This window comes from Miniopterus schreibersii (assembly GCF_964146895.1).
Source record: "Miniopterus schreibersii genome assembly, chromosome: 14".
Lineage (NCBI taxonomy): Eukaryota > Metazoa > Chordata > Mammalia > Chiroptera > Miniopteridae > Miniopterus > Miniopterus schreibersii.
Window position 1 is genome coordinate 6,351,126 of NC_138114.1, and position 24,536 is coordinate 6,375,661.

The following is a 24,536-nucleotide window of genomic DNA, read 5'->3' on the forward strand; positions in this document are numbered from 1 at the left end:
AGAAAGAAAGAAAGAAAGAAAGAAAGAAAGAAAGAAAGAAAGAAAGAAAGAAAGAAAGAAAGAAAGAAAGAAAGAAAGAAAGAAAGAAAGAAAGAAAGAAAGAAAGAAAGAAAGAAAGAAAGAAAGAAAGAAAGAAAGAAAGAAAGAAAGAAAGAAAGAAAGAAGAAAGGAAGGAAGAGAGAAAGAGAGGGAGGGAGGGAGGGAGGGAGGGAGGGAGGGAGGGAGGGAGGGAGGGAGGGAGGGAGGGAGGGAGGGAAGGTAAAGTAAGGTAAGGCAAGGCAAGGCAAGGCAAGGAGGAAGGGAGGAAGGGAGAAAGAAGAGAGAGAAAGAAAGAAAGAAAGAAAGAAAGAAAGAAAGAAAGAAAGAAAGAAAGAAAGAAAGAAAGAAAGAAGGAAGGAAGGAAGGAAGGAAGGAAGGAAGGAAGGAAGGAAGGAAGGAAGGAAGGAAGGAAGGAAGGAAGGAAGGAAGGAAGGAAGGAGAGAAAGAAAGAAAGAAAGAAAGAAAGAAAGAAAGAAAGAAAGAAAGAAAGAAAGAAAGAAAGAAAGAAAGAAAGAAAGAAAGAAAGAAAGAAAAGAAAGGGAAAGAGAAACTCCCATTTTAAATCCTGGCAGTGAGCAGAGTCCACAGGGCCAGCTTGGAGGGTGAGACGGGCACCCAGGAACTGGTACCACACAAGCAAAGACACAGATTGAAAGATCTGGGGGTCTGCGGGCAGCCTGCGGAGCACATGACCCCCAGCCGAGAGAGAGAACCCCCTGGGCCAGCACCTCCCAGAGACGGAGCAGAGCGGGAGCTCGCCTGGTAGAGGGACCTGTCACTGGCACTTGGACTTGCAAATACCTGGGCCTGCCAGGGCCAGGCTCACGGGTGGGAGCTTACCTTGCCTCCTTCCTGATTTTATTTCACACTTTTCTGCAGCTCTCACCCTGAAAGCCCAGCCGGCCTTCCCCAGCCTGCAGCTGGGCATGGTATTTTGCTCCCAGAGCACAACAGGGTACGGCTCCTTACTCGAGGAATGCGGCCTGCGGCCCTCTGGGCTATGATGAAAGGTGCTATTTCTGCCCTTCGGCATCAGCAGGCCAGCCGGTTCCCAGGCACACACTCTCCGTTTTCACTGTTTCCCTAAACAAATGTTTTCCTTTGCACCTTGGGGGGGGGGGGGATTTGAATCTGGGTGCTGGACTAGTTTAGGAAATCGTTCTGGATTGACGTTGGGATCCTGGTTAGGGTCCAGCTAGGCGGCCAGCATTTCTCGCTCCCCAAGTTATCTATTACCCATGGCTGATCTGGATGTAAAAATAGCTGCTGAGGCTGTTTGTTTAATCTGACTGTTACTTGACACCACGCGGGTGTTGCAGTGCGCACTGTTTGCCTCTTCCCACCAGGAGCACCATTTGGTTTCCCCGCCGGGTCTCTGTGGGCTCGAGCCGCGGGCTTCCAGTGTCCGCCGGTTCTGGTGGCTGGTGCTCCTCAGGTGAGCGGGCTCCCGAGGAAGAGGAGGCTGGGCCGGGACTCTCATCTCTGGGCAGCCCAGCCAACGGGGAAGAGGTTTGCGGGGCAGAGCGGGCTGCTGGGAAAGTCGGTGTTCTCTCCCGCTCCAGGGAGGCCTGAAGAGCAAGCGCGGACCCGCGGAGAGCGGAAGGTAGGACGCGGGCGCTCGGGTCCCTCGCAGGCGGGAGGCACAGTGCCCGCACCAGGCCGTGTGCTTTGAGCCAGCATACTGGGCATGGCGTTCGGGCCAGGGTGCTGAGCAGGGTGGTGTGAGCGCTGAGGGGCCTTTTGGGGACTGCATTTCTCAGGGTGCTGGGTGTGCCGTGGCTGCGAGACAGCTGTGTGAACCCTGAGGGGCGCGCCGCCCAGGGTATGTGGCATAGGCTTGTGTGACTTTGTTCTATGTGCACCTGTCCGGGCACTCTGTTCCCACACGGCTGAGTGGGCTCTCGCCTGTGGACGTGCCCAGCTCACTGTGCTGCCAGTGTGGGCGACCCCACGGTCACAAGCGCTGTGGCAGGAGACTGACTATCTCGCGTCCTCCAGCGCTGGGCCAGGCGGGAGCCGACCAGCTGTAACAAAGAGGACAATTGGTCATTTAGACTCTGGCCTGTGGACTCTGAGAGCATGAGTGTCCTCATCACGGGGCCCCCACCAGACTTCATGTCCCCACACTCGGGGGGTCTCCATCTAGACTCCCCCGCAGCAGACTTGGCCATATCTAAAAGGAAATCTTTATTTTCTCTTGTGGAGAAATGATCATTGAAAAGAACAGTATTGAGCATGTGTGGAAAGCTAGAGAGCCTTAGGAAGTATTATTTCGGACTTTAAACACACCCACGGATGTTGATAACAGACAAAGCTGTGCAGGTGGGGCAGGGACTCTACGGGAAACCTTTGTATTTTTCACTCAATAGCTCAGTTTTGTTGTGAGCCTAAAACTGCTCTAGAAAATAAAGGCTATTAAAAAAAAAAAAAAAACTAAACTAAATTATGAAACAATTTTTCAACACATCTAACCCAGTTATAATAAACTCTATTTGAAGTATATTTTAAAACCCCTAAATATAGATATCTTAGAGAGTAGGTTAAACAAATGTTTGTGCTAAATGAGGTACAATTTTCCAGCATTTGAATTCCCTTTACAACAGTGGTTGGTAAACCACAGCTATGGGCTGAGTGCCTGATTTTGTAAATAAAGTTTTATTGGAACAAAGCCACAGTCGTTCATTTACATATTGTCTATGGCTACAATAGCCCAGACCATATGGCCAACAAAACCAAACATACTATTCTGCCCTTTACAGAAAAAGTGTGCTGGCCCCTGCTGCACAACACTCCCTTGACATGAGTCAATTTGGCACACACACACACAATCAAAGTTCTAGCAGAACAGCTAGACCCTTCAGGACCAGTGGCCAGCTCTGCAGGCCCCTGTCCCTCCCTGGGCCAGTTCTTCAAGTCTGGCTGCTACAGGAAATGTTCGGTTTGCCCTGGGCGGGTTAGCTCTGCTGTGGAGTGTGGCCCTGGCTAAGCAAGGCAGATTATGCTTATCAGGATGGTTTATAAATAGACATCTCCAGGTGACCTGAGTCCAGCGAGCGTCTGCCCCTGAGTCTGTGGGAGGGGACAATTGTGCCTGCTCTCTGGTGACCAGAGACTCACTGGGGTATGAGCAACTGTGCCCGAGGGGAGGACAGGGGGCTGGTGGAATGCTGGGTGCTGGGAACAGAGGGTCTTGGATTCCCTGGACACTGGGGAACAGAGGTGTGTGGAAGAGACAGGGAAGGTCAGAGAGGGTCAGGGATCCTCACAAGTGTCTTCTTATTTTCCATTTCTTTGTTCCCGACCCTAAGGAAGCCCTAGCAACCCTTATAGACGGGGGAAGCCCCAGGTCTGGAAATAGCTCTATTCCTCCAGCCTATGCCAGAAATCTGAGTACTGAAACCTGCCGGCCAGTGGATGGGCCAGGCTGTCTTCCTTGTCTCCTGGATTTCACTCCATCCACCCAGGGTTACTGCAGAGACGAAAGGGCTTTCGGAGAAGGCGGCCCTTCTGAAGACACAGTGCTGGTTCTTCCCAGCAGGTTTCCATTGAAGAGTTTAAACCACATTTCCCAAAATCCAGCCAATTTATGGCCCTACAACTCACTCTTGTATTTCATTTAGTTAGTAGAAAACCCAGACTCCTCTTAGTTTCTATTTGTTTCCCAGTCTGGAGACTCGAGCAGGTGAGGGTGGGTGGAGAGGGGAGGACTGGGTCAAGGCACATGGATAAGACCCCAAATTGGAGCATGTGGAGCTCTGCTGAGATGTCATCCCCCCTGTAAGTCATCAGTTTCATTGTGGAACATTCCCTGGGGGGCTGCTTGTATGAGTAATGCGTGGCCTCCTGCATCAAGGTGGAGGCAGAGCAGTTTGTCAGCGGACCTGGGCTCTCAGGTGGAAGACTGAAGACTGCCTGGTGCAAAGTGCATTCCCTTGGGAGTCTATGCTGTTGGCCTCGCAGAGCTTGAGAATGGAGTTGGAGTGTGTGGGAATCTGATAGCAAGAGCGTCCAAAGGGCCAGCCGGCCAGTAGTACTTGCCTTCTCCCCAGCACTTGACAGGCAGACCTCCCTTCTCAGTGGAAGGAGAAAGGGGCCCCTCTGGACCACAGTGCGTGAAAGTGGGAGGAAGCCTCATGACCTCCATTCTCTCCCTGGCCCTCCCTGAAGGCTCAGCCCACAGAGGATGTGAGCACAGTCTTGGTGTCAAGGCCTGAGAGGGCTCTCAGGTCCTGTGGAGATACTGGCACATGGTATAAGTTGGGTTCAGGGCCTCATAGGGGCCTCTGCAGCCTGCACACAGTCCCCTGGAATCTCTGGGGCTTTCTGTACCTGAGGGCCTCTTCCAGAGTGGGCCTTAGCCACTGAAGGACTGCCAGGCTGGGCTAAGGGAGGGACTTCATCTCAGCCACCTCCCTTCTAAAGCCTTCACCTGAAGCTTAAGGAAGGCCAGGAGGAGAGGAAGCTGAGATTTGCTTGAGTGACCAGTGCCTTCCACACATCCTGCAGAGCCTGGAGGCTGGTCTCAGGCCTCCTGCCTTCGAGCCTGGCCTGCAGCAGCTGGGTCGCTCTGGAGCTGCACCAGTCCATCCTTTGCCCAGCACTGTGTGCCCCTCTCTGAGGCAGGTCAGGCCCAAAGGCCACAGAGGTCAAGGGGTCAGAACTCAGAGCCACTCCTCGCCCTAAGGGTGGCCACCATTTTCATTAGGGCAGTTGCTGGCCGTGTTAGTCCCATAGGCAGGGTGCTTCCGTGCATAGCTCTGTTCTGTCCTCGAGGTCCAGCATGGCAGCTCTTCGGTTTCCCCTCACAGGGTAGGCACTGCAGGCAGACAGACTGCCCTGGATGCATAGCTACTAAGGGGTTGAGATGTAAACCTGGGCCCTGAATTCAAAGCTCACATCTTTCCCTAACTGCCCAATAAACCTGTAGCTCATACCAGCATCCAAGAGTCTCTACAAAGAAGGCTGGTCCACTCACCAGGAGCCAAACTGTCCTTAGAACAGACACATGCCTGGGCAGGCCCATCCTCCAGAGCCCCAGAGTCCACGCTGCTTCCAGGGGGCCCCTGGAGGGTTCAGCAGTGTCTTCAAGATCATGCAGACCTGGATTCACAGGCCAGCTCTGTCCTTGTCAGCAAGCCCCTGAGCCTCAACTTCCCCTCTGTAAAACGGGGATACGAGTGTGGGCTGCCAACCAGGGGAATGGTGTATTCAATGAGCAAACATGAAAAGCGCTAGGCATGTGAGAGAAATACAAGAACTACTTGCTCCCCTCAACTGTCCTATTTGTCCATTGTTATCTCTCCTGCTTGACCTCCAACTTGGGGCTTTTCCTTCCAGAGGTCACTAAAGATAAATCCCAATGTTTCGGGTTCCATTGATCCTGCTCATTGCTCAGCAGGAGAGCAGCTGGCACCTCGGAGGACCAAGCCCATCTTCACAGTGGCCCAATGACCACTGGACACCATTGTTACCTCCCTCTTGCACCAAAGAGGGTCATGGATCTGGGCACCTGTAGCACTAGGAGTGGAGGGCACAGCCCTGGAGGGGAAATGATGCTCCCACTTCATGGCAATGTGAGTATCTGGCAGCTCAGCTCACATCAGCATCAGCCAGGAACCTGCTTTGGCCCTCGCCCATCCCAAGGAACAGAAATGCAGTTAAAACTTGCCTAATTTTACCTCATTTAAATTTACCTGACCTTAATCTTAAATCTCAAGGGCAAGAGAGGACAGGAGTCTAAATTGTAACAGAGTGTGCAGGACTCCCCCAGACTGCTTTGGTGAGTGCCTCAGAGCTGTGGACCCATTGCTCACAGGGAGTAGCTCCAGCACTGATGGCGCCACAGGGCAGCTGCGGCCCCGTCCGAGAGGGAGACCTGAGTGGCCAGTCTGCCAATGCAGGAACCCCGCAGAGAGAGCAGACACAGGTGGTTCCAAGGACAGGGGCACCCTTGGGATGCTCTAATCAGTCACTGCCTCTCTGCTCTCGCCCTTTGATTTTGGGGAAAGGCAAAATCATCCTAGTGACTCCCAGCACCCTGGCCCTGGGTTAACAGGTTGCATGGTGGGGACAACAGTGACATTTATGGATACTGAGTAGGGGCCTACCACGTCACAGACAGGAATCACTGGGTCTTTATGATGACCCCACGAGGCAGGTACTACTAGTAGTTCCAGTTTACAGATGAGGAAACCGAAGCACAGAGAGGTTTTATAATGCGCCGAGGGCCACTCTTAGTCATTCTGGCCAGGGACCATGCTCCAGGAGGCCTGGCCTCAGTCCATGCCCTTCCCACGATGTCACACTGCCTGCCTGGGGATCAGAAACGACGTGCCCAGCATTTAGTGAGCACCACAGTGTGTTTTTCCCCCACCAGCTCCTTCAAAACACTCAGCGGCGCCGTTGGCATGTTAGTACCTCAGTCTGGACATGGGTTCCCTCCCTGCACTGTCTGCCTCAAACCCCAGGTCTCCAGTGGTGGGAGCTTCCACTTATCAAGAGCTTACTCTTTGTAAGTCCTTTCTGAGCTTTCAGCCATCCTTTACCTCCACCCTTCACAGCCACCCAGAGAGGGAGGTATTGCAGCAGGTGAAGGAGTGAGGCTCAGGCAGGTGCAGTAACTTGTTGAGGTGGCACAGGGCTGGGAAATGGAGGTGCTGGTCTGACTTTAAACCTCCTGCTCTTTCCACAGCCCTCTGCCTGGTGCCCAGGCTGGACACCCCACCTCCAACAAACCCAATGCCTTTTTCTCTGGAAGCCTCTGAAGGTGTCTCCTCTCTGGACAAGGTTCTCCTAGGTGGTGTCGAGGCCATCGAGTCCAGTCATCCCTGCAACACCCACTTGATAATCCACAGGGGCTTCCATGAGTATCCTGGATTTGTTCCCCACCAGCCCCAGGTTACAGAAACAAGACTAAGGCTCAGACAAATTGAGTGACTTGTCCAAAGTCGGTCTGACTCCACATCTCTTAACTGGCAAGCCACGTGCCCATCAGTAAGGGCAGGGCAGGCTTGCAAGGCCTTCCCGCCCTGCTTGTGGACTTCCAAGTATAAAGGAATGCAGGGAATGGAGACCTGCGGGTGAAAACTAGAAGTGTGATGCTGCAGGGAGGCCAGGGGTGGGGTGGTCCTGAGCAGAGGTTCTCAACTGCAGCGGGCATTGGATAGCTCCTGGAGGAGCCTCTGTAAACTCAGGGTGCAGGGACCCTCTCCCTCTCCAGCAGCCCCAGGTTCAGTCCCCACACCACCAGGCACTAAACTTCTCTGGACTCCGGGTTCCCCCTCTGCACAGAGCAAGAGTAATTTCTACTTCACAGGTTGTTGCAAGTATACATTACATAGTAATAAATATAAATCAATGACACTGGAGTATGTAAAATGCCTTTCTTATGCCAGGTGCTCAGGAAATGGGGATTTCTCTTATTCATTCATTTGTTTGTTTAACAAATAAATGACCCTGTGCTAGGCCCAGGCACTGTGGGGGAACTGGAGACAGCCTGGAAGCAGAAACGCAAGGCCTGGCCCACGGACCCACCACCCAAGTGCCTCCTCCCTTCTCCCACGTGAATCTGTCCAGACCATACCAGGCACTGCGTTTGGGCCTCGGGTCTCTGTTTCTCCATCCAGATGAAAACCCAGCACCACTACGAACAGGGCAGCTACAATTGAGTCTAATCAGGAACGGATTTTTTTTAAACCCCTGCAGATCATGACTCATTATTGGGTGCTGAAATCACTTACTAAATTGCAAATATGTTTTTTAAATGAAAGAATATAGAATAGAATAGGATAAAATAGAACAGAACGGAACAGAATGGAAATATCAGACAGTACTGGTAAGCAGGGTAAGATTTGCTCCATGAATTATCTTTATGCGTGTATATCTGAGTGTGTGCTGTGCCGTGACGTGAGTATATTTCTTACTGTGTGTTGAAGGAAAACCAAACAAGTGTGAAACCTCTGCTCTGGGGAGACACATGGAGAAAGGACACGCCCATATCCCCCTTGCTGCCCAGCAGCCTGCAGGCAGAGCACAGGGCTGCACAGCCAGGGCTCACGGGGCCTCCTTCTGGTGCCAGTGTCCCCCTGGCTGGGGGATGACCCAGTGAGTCAGCAGGCTCTGACCATCTGGAGACTCTCAGGCATCGGTTGGGTTGCCACAGGGACCAACTGCATGGTAACTTCTTTCTTCAGCCCTCTCCAGCCTGGGGAGCAGCCCGCCCAGGGGGTGGGGCAGAGCCAAGGTAATTTTTATTGCCCTATTTCATAGGTGCAGACAGAGATTCGGTGGCTTGCCCAGTATGGCACTGCCTTGGAAGAACAACTTCACCCAGGTCTCCTATCTCATTTCGATTCTTCGGTTTCCAGAAACCAGGACAAGATGTCCTGGGGAACGTGGACTGGGTAAAGGAATGAGTGAACAAAGGAATGAATGAGTGAACAAAGGATGTGCCAGAGGCCGGGCTAGTGCTCTGTCCTTGATTCCATAGGAACAGCTCTCAACCAGGGATGATCTTGCCCCAGGGAACTTTGGGCACGGCCCTGGACTTTGGGTCCAAGGAGGCCAAAGGGTCAAAGGGCCGAGCAGCAAAGCCATTCCTGCCAGTCTGTCCCTCTTGTTCCCAGCTTTTTGCCTCTGAGGCGATTCCTTCAACCCTCCCCAGGCAGTAGCAGGTGCATGGTACTCCCTCAGCTCTGGGGGGCCTGAGGGAGGTGAGGGCAGGGCTCTTTAGGGTTGGCTCTTTTCTGCCCCTACTTTTACCTTTGATGCCAGTGTAGTTGCTTCTATAAAGGTAAATCAGGTACCTCTGAGCCCACAGGAGGTCTGATGGCCCTTTGTCCAAGGGACATCTGGCCAGTGAGGCTCCTGCTGGAACAAGGCTGAGAAGCTGGGCAGTGCCAGGCCAGAGCTCCTATGGTAGAAGGAGTACCCAGGGATAGTGCAGGCTGAGTCCAGTCCACCTGGCTGCCAGGAGCTCCAGGACCTGGTCCCCGCAATGCCTGGCCACCAGGAACGGTCAGGAGCAGCGTGAAGATGAGCTGCTGAGAGCCTGTGTGGAGTGAGACCACTGCCGGACACCCTCATCAGAGCAGCTGCAAGTGCACCGCGTGGGGCCCTCTCTGTGCCTCGCCCCAACTCCACCCTGGATGCCCAGTCAGTAGCAGGAAATCCACCAGTGCGCTTGCCCCAGCCAGCCAGCCAGCTGTAAACACACTCAGCCCCCACCCCCATGTCTCCAGGCCTTAGTTACCCCTTTCCTCCTGCATCTAGCCTCTCCCCAGGTGTGTGATGCCAGGTGCTGGCACCTTCCTGTCCTGGGGAGCCCTCAATTGGATCAGTCCCAGCCCTTGTTGTGCGGGCTCCCTGGCCTCTAACTGCAGACATAGCCCCAGGTCTGGGCAATGCTCAGAGGTTCCTGGGGAAATGTCCCATCCAGACACAGCAGACCAGACAAGCAACCCAGGCCAGACAAGGGAGTGAGGGTGGAGGTGAAGCTGAGCTGAGCCCCAGGAAGAAAGCACCTCGGCTCCTGAGCTCTCTCCCAAGGGCAGTGGAACACCCACAGCAGCTGGGACTACCACTCACAGCTAGCTCCATGAGACAGCAAGCCCAGGCATGGCCTGGATTCCTACACGTGCCAGGCCTGGAGGCCCCCTGCACAGGTAGCCTCAAACTCAGGTGGCCTCAGTTTCCTCGGCTGTAAGGTGGGAAGAGAGGGCCACCCTGCTGAGTTTTAGCGAGGAGGAGTGAGCACAGGCACGAGCAGCAGTGGCCTGAGGCCTGCACCGCACAGACACTTAGCACACAGCTGCTCCCCTGCCCTGAAGGACCCCAACTGAGGACGTTGATTTGCCATCTTATTGGACATAGACTGGGACATTGCCTCTGAAACAGCAAGTAGACAGGTTGTGGCAATTGCACAGAATGGTCAAGAGGTTGGCCCAAGACTGACCAACAAGGCAGGGGTCCCGGGCAAGCCTGATGAAGGTGGGGTGCAGTGGTGGAGGCCACGTGGGACCTCTGTTTATTCGCTGGCTGGAATGGGCCATCCGTCACAGAACCGCTCCTCAGGCACGCCCGAGTCAATGACTCAAATATCCCAGAAAGAGGAGTGAAGGAAATCAATTCCAATTTGCTAGGGCCTCTGGGTGTGATAAAGCCAACCCCTGTCATCTCTACCGGCTTCCTGCTCTCCCTTTCCTGAGAAGAGAAAACACCATTCAATTAAGGTAATTAAATTTACCCAAAGAGCTTGGGCTTAAAAACCACACCACAGGCAAGTGGTCAAACCCAGCAACAAAGCAAACCCCAGTGGCTTCCTGTGCAGAGACGAGCAGGCCAAGGGGAGAGCTGAACCACCTCCTTAAGAGCTGGAGAGCGGCCCTCCCAGCTCTGCACCAGCTACCTGGGCCTCCCCGCATGCCCCCCCCCCCCAGGCAGGAGGGACCCTGTGCTTACCAGCCTAGTCACCAATTCTACTCCTATGGTTGTCGAGAAAAACTGAACTGAGAAAATTGTTGGGACATGAATAGAAATGAAAGTCTCCTTTCCTCCACCTATCCTCGCCTATCCTCACCTATCCTCACCTATCCTCAATTCTCCCGTGAACTCCAGCCCATGAGCCCAAGACGCACGCTTGTGCATCTGAGCCCGTGACCATGGTCAGGGCTGTATCCTGAAGAAGGCACAGGGTGGTCAAGTGGATCCCAGCCCCAGTTCTCTTCTCTGCGTGCTGTGTAACTCTGAGCAGTATTCCCCACTGCTCTGTGCTTTGACTTTTCCATCTAAAAAATGGTGACAATAGGCCCGGTCACCCCACCTCATAAGGGTCATGGGAATTACACGAGATAATGGGTGCTGAGGTGTGTACTGAACTGCAGGGGGCCATGCAAACAACCCATCCAGTGCGGACTCGCTGCAGGAGCCTCGCCTCACTGGGATCCACCTTGGGTCCTAAGTTGGTGAGGACCTCAGGTTGCCAGATAAACAACAGGATGTCCAGCAAAATTTGAATTTCAGATGAACAATGAATACCTACTTTTAGTTTAAGTATGGGATGACTGATTTTATAGATAGCATGTCTAATGAAAAGTGTATTCAAATATTGCATGGACATAAGCTAAGGAAGGGCTCGTCGACATGGAATTTTCTCTTCACCTCTCTGAGGCTGCATTATCATCTCAGAATGAAGCTGATGGTGCTGGAGCTGGGGCCTTGAGTCACCAGTCAGGACTCTGGTTCTGTGGGCCTGTCACACTTCCTCAGTCATGGGGTTCAGCAGAGGGGCTGTGTGTGGCGATCTGGATTGGGGCCCCTAGGGGGTGACATGGACAAGTCCCCTCTCCTCGCCACTTCCTGTCCTCACAGCCTGGGCAGACCAGCAGGGCTGGGGCTGTGTGACCTCACAGGCTGGGGCCACCGCTGGCCAGGACTCCAGGGGAGACAATGAGAGAACACAGCGGCAGAGTGTTAACCTCCATTTGAACACTGCGAACTTGCAGCAAACCTGTCACCGCATCCCTGGGCCCGGGAAGTGCACTCAGCAAGGGCCGCTGAAAACACTGACAGTGACTGCCGTGCACCAGGCAGCCTGTCAGTCAAAGATGAGCACTGCTGGGACCCCACTCCCAGGAGCTCCACGCCTTGATGGAAAGACAGTCACAGCAGACCAAGCGAATAAAGCAACAAAAATTCTACAGGGGGCAGGAAAGCTGAGGGGGACATGGTCAGCAGCTGGTGACAGGGAACAGAGAGAGACCTTCGGGTGGGGGGACTACCGCTCCGGGGCTCCCTCACCCAGTTCACCACAGGCCTGGAGGGGGAGGGGAGGGGGAGACCTCCAGCTTCCCCACCATGATCCTAGAGGGCCACACGGGGGCATTGTGAGGGACCGGAGAGCAAGCAATGTTCCTGCAAAACGCAGTGCACCGAGTCCATGACAGCTCAACAGCAATGACAACACACTGGAAAAGGCATCACGTAGGAAGACGTTTGGAAGAGTTAGAATTTAGTGGTGACTATGCAAAGGCTATTTCATTGCTCATCACAAGAAAAGGCTGGTTTATGAGGCTGGCTGCTCGCTCAGATTTTGTTTGACAAACCCTGATTCATAGATGGCCCTGGCGATGAGGAGGAGACAGATGGATCAGATGCCGGGAGGCGTAGTCACAGATTCTTGGGCTCCCAAGGGAGAAATGGCTTGTGGGAAGGGCACTGCTTCCAGTGGGCAGCTGGAGATGGGGCCTGGAGCCCAGACCAGCGGCCTGGCTGGACATGCCATCAGGGTGCGACTGTGCCCTGCGACCACAGGTGTGGGTAAAATTGTCCCTATGGAGACCATAGATGGGGCAGAGAAGAGGCCCTGGGGTGGGGAACAGAGGCAGCCCAGCCGTCTAGGAGGAAGACAGGAGGCTGGACATTCAGACGGGGCAGGGAGAAGACCGTGCCGCCCACATGCCAAGGTAGGAGAGCTTCTCAGGAGGATAGTGGCCAACAGTCTTGACTGCAGCGTAGCAGCTACGTCAGATGAAGAGCAAAGATTACATGGTGGAAGCTCCAGTGGGGAAGAAAGGACCAAAGGCAGAGCCAAGTGAGTTAAGGAAGCAATGGGAGGTAAGGAGACAGGAGCTGGGAGAGAACTGATTTGAAGGCCGTGGGCATAAATAGCAGCTTACCGTGCCATGGTTAAATACTCATTTTTGTTTCTACGTGTTCATTAGTGCAGATCCCAAGACCTTGTTTATAACAGGACTCAGCAAGATGCAGTCTTTCCTCATTTATGTCACCTGAGGCAACCACACTATTTTACCTAAAAAGTGCTCTGTGAGCCAGACGCTCACCAGTTCAGTCTGACTTCCTTCAAATGGCCGCAGCAGTGAGCAAGTGTGCTGACCTCTGAAGGACGCATCTCAGCAGCAAGGAGAGTGAGCCCATGAGCCCAGGCACAGCCAGGCCCTCTGAATGTTCACAAATAGCAGTCACCGCGTCCTTCTGCACTGTCTCATCCTGCACTGTCGTGTTAGATGTGGATGGGTGTCATTCTCACCCTAAATTGCACTTCCGCAGAGCTGCAGGCAGGGGACTGGGCAGGCTCACTATTCAGTGTCACTATTCAGTGACAATTTTTCAGATGGCTTGAAGACCCAAGGCCAGAGATCCTTCTTAGTAGAATTGCTTCTTCTTTTGTGCTCCTTTTCTGTGTCTTGTTTTGCCCTCCAGAAAAATTCGGGATAAAGATGTCCACTTGGAGTATCGCCGCCACATGTACTTGACTCCATGTTGGTGTGTTTAGTACCCAAAGGCAAAGAAGGCATCTTTCTGGGTTTAAAGAGTTTCTTTGGACTTGAGAGAAAGAAGCAGTCATCAATTTCTAAGACATGATATGATTATGCTATATGACCTATGGAAAAGGTAAACCCAGCTGCGGTGGGAACAGGAAGGAGAGCCTGGAAGTCAGGAATGGGCCAGCTGATGGTGGTGACTCAAGCTCCCTTGTGAGCCTCCAGCGAAACGCACGCCACCAACTTGGGTTATTGCGATTACTAGTATCATTACTAATCTCCTGGGGACTAGATGAAGATCCAGGACCTGCGATGAGGAAGGTCTCGTGGAAGCCTTGACCATCTGCCTTTAAAATGTGTGTAGTGGATTTATTTTAATTAGTGTACACTTTATTCTCTGCACTCTTAAAATTCTCCTGGGCAGCTTTTCGGTTCTCTCAGCTGTCAAAACAGATAGTCCAGCCTCCTGCCAACAATGAATCGAACGCTGTGCTGCTGCTGACAGTGGATTCAGGTTCGGCTGCTCTGGTTTCCTTTGTGCAAAGCCTGAGTTATTAATTCACATGGGAAGGCAAGGGCCGCTGGTCAGGTCTGACTAAAACAATTCTCAGCTGGCCAATCGTATTAGAAATCCCAAAGGCCTAACGCAGGTGCCTGAAGATTTCCTAGACCATAGACAAAGTAATGAATATTGGAAGGAATATAAATTGGCTCCATATTGTTTTTCACCAAAAATGACTGTGCTTGGAGTTTTGTTGGGTTCAAGCGTGACTGAAAACAAGTGAAGGCCGCATATCTTGCTGCTGTTTAAAGACATGTTTTGCGCTGAACATGTGCTTGGCCCTTTGGTCACTTGCGCTCCACTGAAATTATTTTTCCTCTTTTTTCTAGATGGGCAGTGATGACAGCCAACAGAAGTGTGAACAGACGTTTTAAAACTACAGATTCTAAAACCCAGCGAGGCGGGCAAGGGCAGCCCTCACTGCTGTAGCAGGTATGACCTCCAACTCCAGAGCAGCGTCCGGAAACCCCGTTAGTTGTTAGTGGGGAACTGGGAGGTGGGGGAGGGGACGAGGCCAACCCAGTGACTATCCCATCAAAGCCCAGGTAAGTTAAATCAGAACTGAAGGAGTTATCTGAATGAAGCTCCCAATACGGGGGGTTTCTCCTCCTGAGGCAGAAGAAATGTGGTTATTTCCCAAGTACTCTAAGTATCAGTGAGCTTCCCTCATTCCTGTCTGGAATTCAGACTCGAACCCAAGATCACGTAGGGTTCTTTGAGCACACACAACAGAAACAAACATTGGACAAATTAAGCAGAAATGGGTAATCAAAGGAAATTGGAGCCCTTGTAGATTCAAGGTGAAAGTCGAAAGTCTAGGCAGGGAAAGGGCACACAGCTCTGACATTGCACAGGACGCCCGAGCATGTTTCCATCCTTGTGTCACTCCTGGACAAATGTACAGTGCTCCTAACCTGGGTTGCACATCTGCACTGGTCCCAGCGAGGTCTGGGCAGGCACCTTGACTTTCAGCCCCACCAAGACGAAACACCACAGAGAGCAGAATTTCTTCAAAAGGTATAGAGTCTTTTGCCCAGAAAAAGGGGATAGAAGCTGAGTGTTCAAAAGAAATAACAAATACCTACTAATAGTAGTGGGTATTTAACTGGCTGAGAGTGTTTACTTAGCTCTAAGTTTCAAAATTTAGATCTCCAAAGACCTTATTTCCATCTTAATGTGGAAGTGCAGGCACCCCGGTATTACTGAGCACAGCCATTGCCCAGGGTCAAAACCTCAGCCTCCAGGACCCCAGAAGAAACCCTGATTATATCAGTCAGACCTCAGGGGGCAAAAGTTGACTTACAGTGGCTACAGACACTGAGGTTCCTCACCCACTCCAGTAACAAATTTTAAGAGGAGGTGGCTCTAGCATAGGCCCACGGCTCAGCAGTGCCATCGAGCACCCAGGACTGTTCTGTCCACACTGCCACCCTCAGCAAATGGGCCTCGGTAGTCATTGCTCATCCCTCAAGTTGCAAAGTGAATGCCTCAGTGTCATGAGTTGAATTGTTTACACTTCAAAATCCACATGTTGAAGTCCTACTGCCGAGCACCTCAGAATGTGATCTTCTTTGGAATGGTGTCAGGGCAGGTGTAATTTGTTCAGATGAGGTCATTGGGGTGAGCTCTAATCCAATAGGACTTGTGTCCTTAAAGAAAGGAGAAATTTGGACACAGACAAGCATGGAGGAAGACCACAGGGAGAAGATGGTGCATCTGCAAGTCGAGGAGCAGGGCCTGGAGCAGACCCTCCCCTCACAGCCACGGAAGGCACCCACCCTGCTGGCGCCCCGATTTGAGACGTCCAGCCTCCAGAACTGTGAGAGCAAGTTCCTGCTGTTTAGCCACCCGGGGTGTGGAGCTTTGTCACAGCAGCCCATGCCAGGGAATACCTCCCACTCGGTCCCCGTGTGCCCATCGGAGCAGGAAGAGCGGCACCAACAGAGTGGAGACAGCAGAGATCAAGATCGTTCCTCTGATCAGAAAGGCATGAATTTCCCCAGCCATCCGGGTACTTCCGCCCCATGCCGGACTGTGTGCCGCCAGCCACAGAGCCCAGCCACACTGCTGCAGGGAGTCTGAGAACAGAACGGGGTGCTTGGCACCCATGGCTTCGAGAGCAAGTGGGTGAAGGAGGGGGTAGGAAGGAGTGACGCTGGCCGGCAGCAGGGTCTGGGGCAGCCACTCCCCTCTTCCTGCAGCCTCCTAAGCGTGCACTGAGCTTTCTGGGGAGCAGGCAGCCCTGACTTCCAAGGCGGGGCTGAGGAGTCTATGATGGAGGCTTTCCCTGAGTGGTCAGTGGCTCCTTGACACCTCAGTTTGCTAGAACTCAGGGTCCTTTTCTACATCCAGCAGCTTCTGCTCATTTCTTTCATTTATGAGAGCAAGTTGGCCTGCCAACAGATCAGCATGGGAAATTCCCTGGGGTGCTCTGGTCAAGAGACAGCAAGCAGCAAGCCCCAGGGAAGGCCAGCCTCCAGGACGAGACACAGGCTGCTGGCTTAGCAGCCCAGGCCTGTGAGGACGCCTCCTGTACATCCCACACACGGACAAGGATGGGGCCAGGACCCTTGCCACGAAGGCCCTGCTTCCCCGACTGGAGCACCGTCCCCTAGAGCCCTGCCTGTGGTACTGCTCTGCCAGGAGGGGACAGCACAGCCTGGCCAGTGCCTGCTGCTGATGGGGACTGGCCACCGTGGGACAGGGCTCCACCTGCCAGCTGCACACTCACAGAGCCCTGCCAGGTGACTGCTGTCCCAAACGCCCACCACCTGGGCCCACTCTAGGTCTAAACTTGCTCTTTTGTCTAACTTTTATGTACTCATTTACTTATCCCCTGCTTCAGGCCTGTTTGTGGCATTGGAGGTAGGTCCCACCTCAGACAGTAACAAAAAGGGAATTAATGTACCACCTCAAACCCATTCGGATGGCAGCTACCAGAAGCAGAAAACAGTAAGTGCCGTCAAGGATGTGGAGAAGTTGGAACCCTTGTGCCCCGCTGGCGGGGATGCAAAATGGTGCGGCTGCTGTGGAAACAGCCTGACGGTGTCTTCATAAATTAAAGTAGAATTGCAATTCCACCTCTGGTTTTGAGCCCAAAGAATTAAAAACAGGATCTAGAACAGATATTTGGATGCCAATGTTTAGAGCAGCACTATTCACGATAGCCAATAACGGAAGCAACCTAAGTGTCCACTGGCAAGAGTGGGTAAACAAGACGTGGTACTTACATACAAAGAAATACTACTCAGCCTTAAAAAGGAAAGAAGTTCTGACACAGGCCACAGCACGGATGAGCCTTGAGGACGTTATGCAAAGTGAAATAAGCCAGTCACAAAAACACAAGGACTGTATGATTTCACTCATGGAGGTACCTAGGGTAGTCACATTCATAGAGCCGCGGGGCTGATGGGGAGAGAGAACAGGGAATTCTTGTTTAACGGGCATAGAATTTAGTTTTGCAAGATAAAAACGTCCCAGAGATGGGGGTGGTGATGTTTGCACAACAAAAGGAATGTGCTCAGCACTACAGAACCATACACTTAGAAATGGTTAAGGTGGTAAATTTATGCTGTCCTATTTCACCACGATTTAAAACTAAAGAAGAGCCCTGGCTCGGCTGGCTGGAGCGCTGCCCCATGCACCGAAACGCTGTGGGTTCCACTCCCAGTCAGGGTACGTGCCCAGGATGTGGGCTCGATCCCTGGGTGGGGTGAGTGTGGAGACCACCAATCAATGTCTCTCTCTGTCTCTCTCTCTCCCTTCCTCTCTCTAAAATTAAAAAGAAGAAGAGAGGAGCAGGAGGAGGAACGGCAAGAAGAAAGAAGAGAAAGTAGTGAAGGGGCAGAGTCAGGGGGATCCGGGACCTGGAGTCCCTCAGGAGGAGGAGCCCCAGGAGGAAGGGCAGGCAGGCTCCCCCCCCTCCTACTGGCACCTCCCCCGGCCCACAGCCCAGGGCAAGGCGGAGAGGGCGGGGCCAGGAGGCCTTGGCTCCGGAGGACTGTGCCCTCCTGGTGGGACGCGGTCAGTCAGCGAACGCGCAGCTTAATGGCGCCTGGTCCTCAGTCTAGTGATGGAACAGGCAACAAAGAAGTACATTTAATTTTAGAGTGTGCTCCGTCCAACAAAGAAAATAAACTGTGAGAGAGGGGAAGGGGTGCCCGCAGATGCAGAGAAGCTCTCTGCAGAATGGCACACCCGGCCTGTAAGCACCAGGCAAGCCCGGGCTCTCCGGGGGACCAGGACCAGTGGGCTGCGCGCCCAGGCGGCCCGGTGATGGGGCCGCCTTCTGGGAAACGTGTCCTTGGGCAGCTTTGTCACTGTGCACAATCGCAGCGTGCGCTTACACACACCTGGAGGGCACACACCTAGGCTCCGCGCACAGCCTCTTGCTCCTGGCTGCAGGCCCCACGGCACGTTACTGCACAAGCCAACAGGGGGAACGGTGCGGTCAGGAGACGCGGCGACGGAGCTCTGGTGGCGGCGGCCGGTGGAACCGCTACTGCCTCACAGCAAACATTTTTACATGCAGAAAGAGGGCACTCTAAAATAATGATGAAAGCACAGTATGGTAATGCATAAACGGGTAACACGGTCATGTATTGTCATCATCAAGCGTCGTGTACTGAGCGTAAGTGTACGTGCTGTACTTTTACGCGACTGGCAGCGCAGTGGGTCCGTTTACGCTGGCATCACCCCCGGCACGTGAGGAACGCGCTGTGTGCAGCACTGTGACAGCTGCGACGCCACCGAGCGATAGGAAGCTTTCGGCTCCGTTACAGTCTTGTGGGACTACCATCATATGTGCAGTCAGTCATCGGCCAAAATGTCCTTAGAGAGAGATTTATTTTAAGGAACTGGCTCATGCGCTTGTGGGGGCTGGCGCCCGGCATCCGCAGGCCCGCGGGCTGCACCCAAGGAGCTGGTGCTGCAGCTCGGGTCCAAGGACGAGGAGAATCCTCTCTCCCTCGGGGGTTCTCAGGCGTTGGGATGTGACCTACCCACATTACGGAGGGTAGTCTGCTTTACTCAAAGTCTATTGATCTTAATGTTAATTACATTTAAAGAAAATACCTTCAAAACAAAGTCTAGACTGGCATGAGGCCAAAACCAGGGTCCTGGGGCCCCGCCAGGCCGACACGTGAGACAGTCGAAAGCACTGTTGCCATTAGGCCCGGGGCAGTCCCTGCGTGGAGCCCTAAGGTGGACACCCCTTCACACCCTCCTCTTCTTCCTTCTGCAGAGAAAACTTCCCGCTCGGTGCCGGCATCTGATCGACCGGAAGCTCTCGTTTTGTGGGGAGAAGGCTACACCTAAGGCTTCGGGAACCAGCCCCCAGTGGTGCCCACTGGCTGCCGGGACCGGCTTCCCAGCGGGGCGATGCAGGGGAACAAGAAGGGCGCCGATGGGTTCAGCGACACCTCGAGCATCGGCAGTGTGCTGGACGAAGCAGACAGGGAGGTGAGCAGCCTCACGGACCGGGCGTTCCGGAGTTTGTGCGTCTCAGAGGACACATCCTTCAGTGACTCCGACCTGGCCCTGTCCCCAGATACCACCCGCCAGGTGTTTGGGAATTTTCGCCAGGGAACCGTGAGCCACACCCAAAGGAAGAGCGGCATTTGGAGCCAGCTGCCGTCGCAGGGCACGGAGCACGCAGGCTGGGCAGCCACGTTCCAGCAGCTGCCCAAATATGTGCAGGGAGAGGAAGAGTATCCCCAAAGCAGCCCCCCACTGACGCCAGCCCAGAGGAGGCTGGAGGTGCCAGTTTCTGGCCTGAGGAGCAGCAGCAAGCCTATTTCCAAAGTGTCCTCACTAATTAAATCTTTCGACAGGACAGAGGGCCAGCAGGGCGGTAGCCGGGCCCCTCCCAGCAAGCCTCCAGCCATCAAGAACCCCCCCAAGTTTGCGCCTCTTCCGGAAAGCAGTGTCAACTTCTGCTTTGATTCTGCCTTTCTGACTGTCAGGAGGGTGCCCGCGGAAGTCTCCAGCGCCCATCAGAACAGCCACCAGCCTGATCGGAAGCATGCGGAGCAGGAGTCCCCCGAGAGTCCTGAAATGGCCTGCCAGGGCTCCAGTCGCTTCCTCCCAACACCTGAAAATGGGGCCAGCTCGCTGGAGTGCAAGTTCTCCTCTCCACCCCGCAAACCAGCCGCGGGAGAGCCTGGAAGCAGCAGGGAGTGGGCTCGAAAAGGCACCTTCCTTCACAGTGAAAACAGTGCTTTCGAGTCGTGGAGCGCCCACCACCCAAAGCTGCTAGAGAGAAAGGACCCTTCTGAGGCTGCCCCTGAGAACAAATCCCCCAAACATTATGAGGACAAGCCCTTGTTGAGAGAGCCCCAGGCCCCTGAGTGCAAGGTCTCTCCCTGCCAACCCCGGGCTAGCTGTGGTCAAGAAGAGAACAGGCTGACAGCAGGCACTCTCTACACATCTGGGCCCAGGAGGCCTAGGGACCCAGGAGCTCAGGTGTTCTCCACGGAGGAAAAAGCTTCCAGCCCACAGCCTGACCTCCAGGTGAAGTCAACCCAGCCCCCATGGAGGAAACCAAAGGCTCGCAAAGGAGGCAAAGAAAGCACACAAGATGGCACAGAAGAGGGGCAGACCAGCAGGCGAGGCTCAGCCTTATACACAAAGCACGCTCCTCAGGGGAGATTTCCAGAAAACGATGCTCTTGACAATGCCCTGGACCCCAACGACTGCTATAACCCTCCTTTTAACATCAGAGAGCTTCTGACCCCCATCATACCCACCAAGCACGTCCTGGATCCACCCAAAAGCCCGCCAGTGGAGGTAACCCCATCCCCTCCAGCGCAGCTAAATGGATACCAAGAACAGGAGCCCAGTGAGTGTCCATCTCGGGACAGCTACAAAGCCAAAGCCCCCAGCCTGCTGTTCAACCTCAAGGATGTGCGGAAGCGCGTCAAGAGCACATACACCCCCTCGCCTCTCTTAAAAGGCCTCGACGAGAAAAGCAGGGGCAAGCAAGAACCCGTGAGCAATGGTGCCCTTCCCAATGGGCTGGAGGAAAGCCCCCCCGAAGAGCTTTCTAAGGAGAGACCAGCTAACACTCCTTCTCTGTCACTCGTCAGTACCCAGAGGGACCCTAAAGCTGATCCTGGTGCAACCTCTGCGGACGACTATCTGACCCTTAGCTTGCCTCCAGCTGTCACCAAAGCCCCTTTCTGTGTCAATGGGGAGGCTGGCAACAAGAGCAGCTATGAGAAGGATGCCACCGAAGATTCTGATCTGGGTGCCACCAGGCACAGCTGGTCTCCGGACTCCAGGGAGCGCTGCCCCAGGAAGCACCTGGCCCTGAAGCTCTGCAGCAGAGAGCCCGAGGTGGGGGGGGCTGCGGAGCCACCAAGGACCCCCAGCCTCGAGAATGGGGTCTCGCGATCTATTTCTCAAGAGACAGAACCCGAGAGAGAGGCAGGACTTCAGAACCCAAACTTCAACCCCAAAGTCTCGCCAGGGCCCCTTTCTCCCGAGGAGGAAGATGTGTTTTATAGCGACAGCCAGTCTGATTTTGTGCCAGACCTCAAAAGTAAGGCCAAGTTCAGCACCAGCTCTTCAGACCAGTCCTTTGCCTCGTTCGAGGACCAGCAGAAGACGTGGTTTGCGGAGAGCCAGCGGGAAGACGGGAGAAGTGACATGAGCCAGCAGGAAGATAGGAGGAGTGACGTGAGCCAGCAGGAAGATAGGAGGAGTGACGTGAGCCAGCAGGAAGATAGGAGGAGTGACATCAGCCAGTGGGAACACAGGAGGAGTGACGTGAGCCAGCAGGAAGACAGGAGGAGTGACGTCAGCCAGCGGGAAGACAGGAGGAGTGACGTCAGCCAGCGGGAAGACAGGAGGAGTGACGTCAGCCAGCGGGAAGACAGGAGGAGTGACGTCAGCCAGCGGGAAGACAGGAGGAGTGACGTCAGCCAGCGGGAAGACAGGAGGAGTGACGTCAGCCAGCGGGAAGACAGGAGGAGTGACGTCAGCCAGTGGGAACACAGGAGGAGTGACGTGAGTGCAGGTGACGGTCGGAAGGACAGTGAGGGGAAAGCGATGGCGGAGGACGGGCCTCCGCACTGTGCCTTGGGGAGCGGGCCCACGTGCGTGGAGGAGCAGGCCAGGAGGGGAACGTGGCAAGCAGAGGGGGAAAGTGCGTGTGGAGAGAGAGCCAGGAGGGCGTCGAGGGAAGAAGCTGACTTCAGAGGCACTTGGATCGGGAGCAGTAAGGACACGGCCCTTTCACAGGCCAAAGGCCTTACACCCTCACCGTCTTCCACTCTGAACAGGCACAGACTGTTTGCCATCAAAGACAACACCCTCAGGGCCACCCCCGTGATCAAGCCTGTCATGCTGCCCCTGCTGAGGGCCTTGTCCTCAGAGGACGCGCTGGGCGGTGGCCACAAAGCAGAGGAATTGCCACGGACAGGCTGGGGCGAGGAAGTTGCTCTTTGTGCTCCCAAGAGCCAGGAAATGCCCGGTACCCCGACACCCACTGGCATGAGGGGCCCACCCTTAAAGCATGTGGCCCACAAGGGCATGGAGGACCACGGGTGGGTGTCCGGTGTGGCCAGGATGGAGACAAAGGGGACTGTCTCATCTACTCCTCTCCTGGGAGAGGGCGGAGGGCTGAAGCCACCCCCAGAGGCTGTGTGGAAGGTCGTGGCCAGTGACTGCAGGAGCCATCCCACAGACCAGGGGAGGCCGGAGGCTCCACGGGGCATCCCCGTGATTGCTTTGCCCGAAAGTGACATACAAGGCCAGCCACCCCCACAGCAGCTTGCAACCTCGTGGGAAGAGCAGACCCAAGATTTCAACAGTCGCTTTTTGTCTACACCCAGGGCAGGGCCCCCAGGGAGAAGACTGGCTGCTGGTGAGCCCGCAGCTTCCCCCAACAGCAGCTCCCTGGAGGGAAGCAGTGCGCACTCCCCCGCAGCCAGCAGCGCTTGGGATGATGCTTCTCAGGGCCCCAGTGACCTGGGCCTGATGTCCGGGGAGCCTTCCTGCGCCAGCCCCCGGGCCAACCCCAGCCCCAGCAGGGTGGCCCGGAGGGAGGACCTGACGCACGCCTTCTCATGGGAAGCCAGTGCCGACCCCCAACTTGAGCCATCAGCAGAAGACCGCAGGACACTCTCTCCAGGGGATTTGTTGCTCGATGTAGCCACCAGCTCAGCAGTCTTCCCAGAAAAAGCGGAGCCTTCCTCTCACCTAGAAAGGGCTGCTGCCAAGCCACCTGCAGTCCCGCCCAAAACAGAAAAGGCCCTGCGGCGGGCAAAGAAGCTAGCGAGCAAGAGGAGAAAGATTGACCAGGCACAGGAAGGGCAGGGCAGAGCCCAGGAGGAGAAGCTGCCCCTGGGAGAGGCAGGGCACAAGCCCTTGTCCGCGGGGGAGAGGCTGCTGCCCAGGCTCCCGGCTGTGCGTGCCCTGCCCCCTCCAGTGCATCGCCACTCGGTGGCGACCTTCTCAGACCCGGTCAGGAGGTGGCCTGGGGGGCCCCAGGCCCTCATGCCCCTGCTCCCTTACCCTGCCACCCAGAAGGTCCTGCAAGACCCCCAATCTGGAGAGTACTTTGTCTTCGATCTGCCGCTTCAGGTGAAAATCAAGACCTTCTATGACCCAGAGACAGGCAAATATGTCAAGGTCCCCATCCCATCTTCTGAGGAGGGTTCCCCTAAACCACTCCCGCCCAACATGCTTGCTGCCCCCTACATGCTGTACCCGGGCATCCGGCCCCTGCCTGCAACGGCCTTGATGCCACTGCGCTGCTCCTCTCAGCTCTCTAACCCCACCTTCCTAAGGCAGGACCCTGGTGCCACTGAGGCAACCCAACCTGGTCCCCAGAGCACCTACGATGCTGACCTGCAGCCAGCCCTTGGGCCTCCTGGTGACCCCACCCAGCACACTGCAGGCCCAGGCTCCAGCGAGCCCCCCCGGATCCCAGGGGAGGGTGTGGGAGACACTCCAAGCCTGGGCATCATCTCCACCAATGATCTAGAGGACTTTGCCACAGAAGACATTTCTTGAGAATTACAGCAGACTAACCCCCCCCCCAATAAACCCAGAAGAGTTTACTTCCCCCCCCAGAACACACACACACACACACACACACACACACACACACACACCACATATTTAGCCATTTGAGATCCTTAAATTCTCAAAGGAAGTGTGGATTCTGAAAACACCCCACCTCCAGGTCAACCTCAGGCTTCCCTCCCTGGGAGGACACTGCTTGAATGGCCTGGTCCCTTCCGAGCCCCTCTTGGACCCCAGACCTGCTGACTTCCTTTCTCTCCCCTTCCTTCCCCCCCTGTTCTCCTCTGGCCCTGCCACTCAGGGGATCCACCTGACTCCTCCGTGCTGTTCCCTCCAGCACCGACCCTCCCGTTCCCAAGGGCAGGAGAGGCCCCTGGAGCACTGTGCTGAACCCTGCAGGCCAGCAGACCACCTCACACCCCCCTCTAGGTCAGACAGGGCACCGAGGGTGACCACCCTGCCACTCAGAGACAAAGCCATTACCAGCCCAGCTCGGTGGGAGCAGCTGAGGACCGACACAGGCAATCTTGCAGAAATGTTTATTTGAATAGAATGGGTTTTCTTTACTGGGGAAACTTTCCCTCCTCGGAAAGCTGTTTTCTGATAAAGGAAAAGCTACCTTTTAA

The 24,536-nt window shown here is 54.6% G+C and overlaps 1 protein-coding gene across 1 annotated transcript; it reads left to right on the forward strand.

Moving 5' to 3' along the window:
- Positions 1 to 1,356: 1,356 nt before the first annotated feature.
- LOC308567453 (cardiac-enriched FHL2-interacting protein) lies at positions 1,357 to 24,536 on the forward strand. The gene is made up of 3 exons (XM_081159062.1): positions 1,357 to 1,642; positions 14,211 to 14,313; positions 19,124 to 24,536. Exon 3 carries the CDS (start codon positions 19,261 to 19,263, stop codon positions 23,896 to 23,898), a length of 4,638 nt encoding a protein of 1,545 aa, XP_081015188.1. The 5' UTR covers positions 1,357 to 1,642; positions 14,211 to 14,313; positions 19,124 to 19,260; the 3' UTR covers positions 23,899 to 24,536.

What these genes read in the sequence shown, in the direction of transcription:
- LOC308567453 (XM_081159062.1), top strand. Translation starts at nt 19,261, where the DNA reads ATGCAGGGGAACAAGAAGGGCGCCGATGGGTTCAGCGACACCTCGAGC.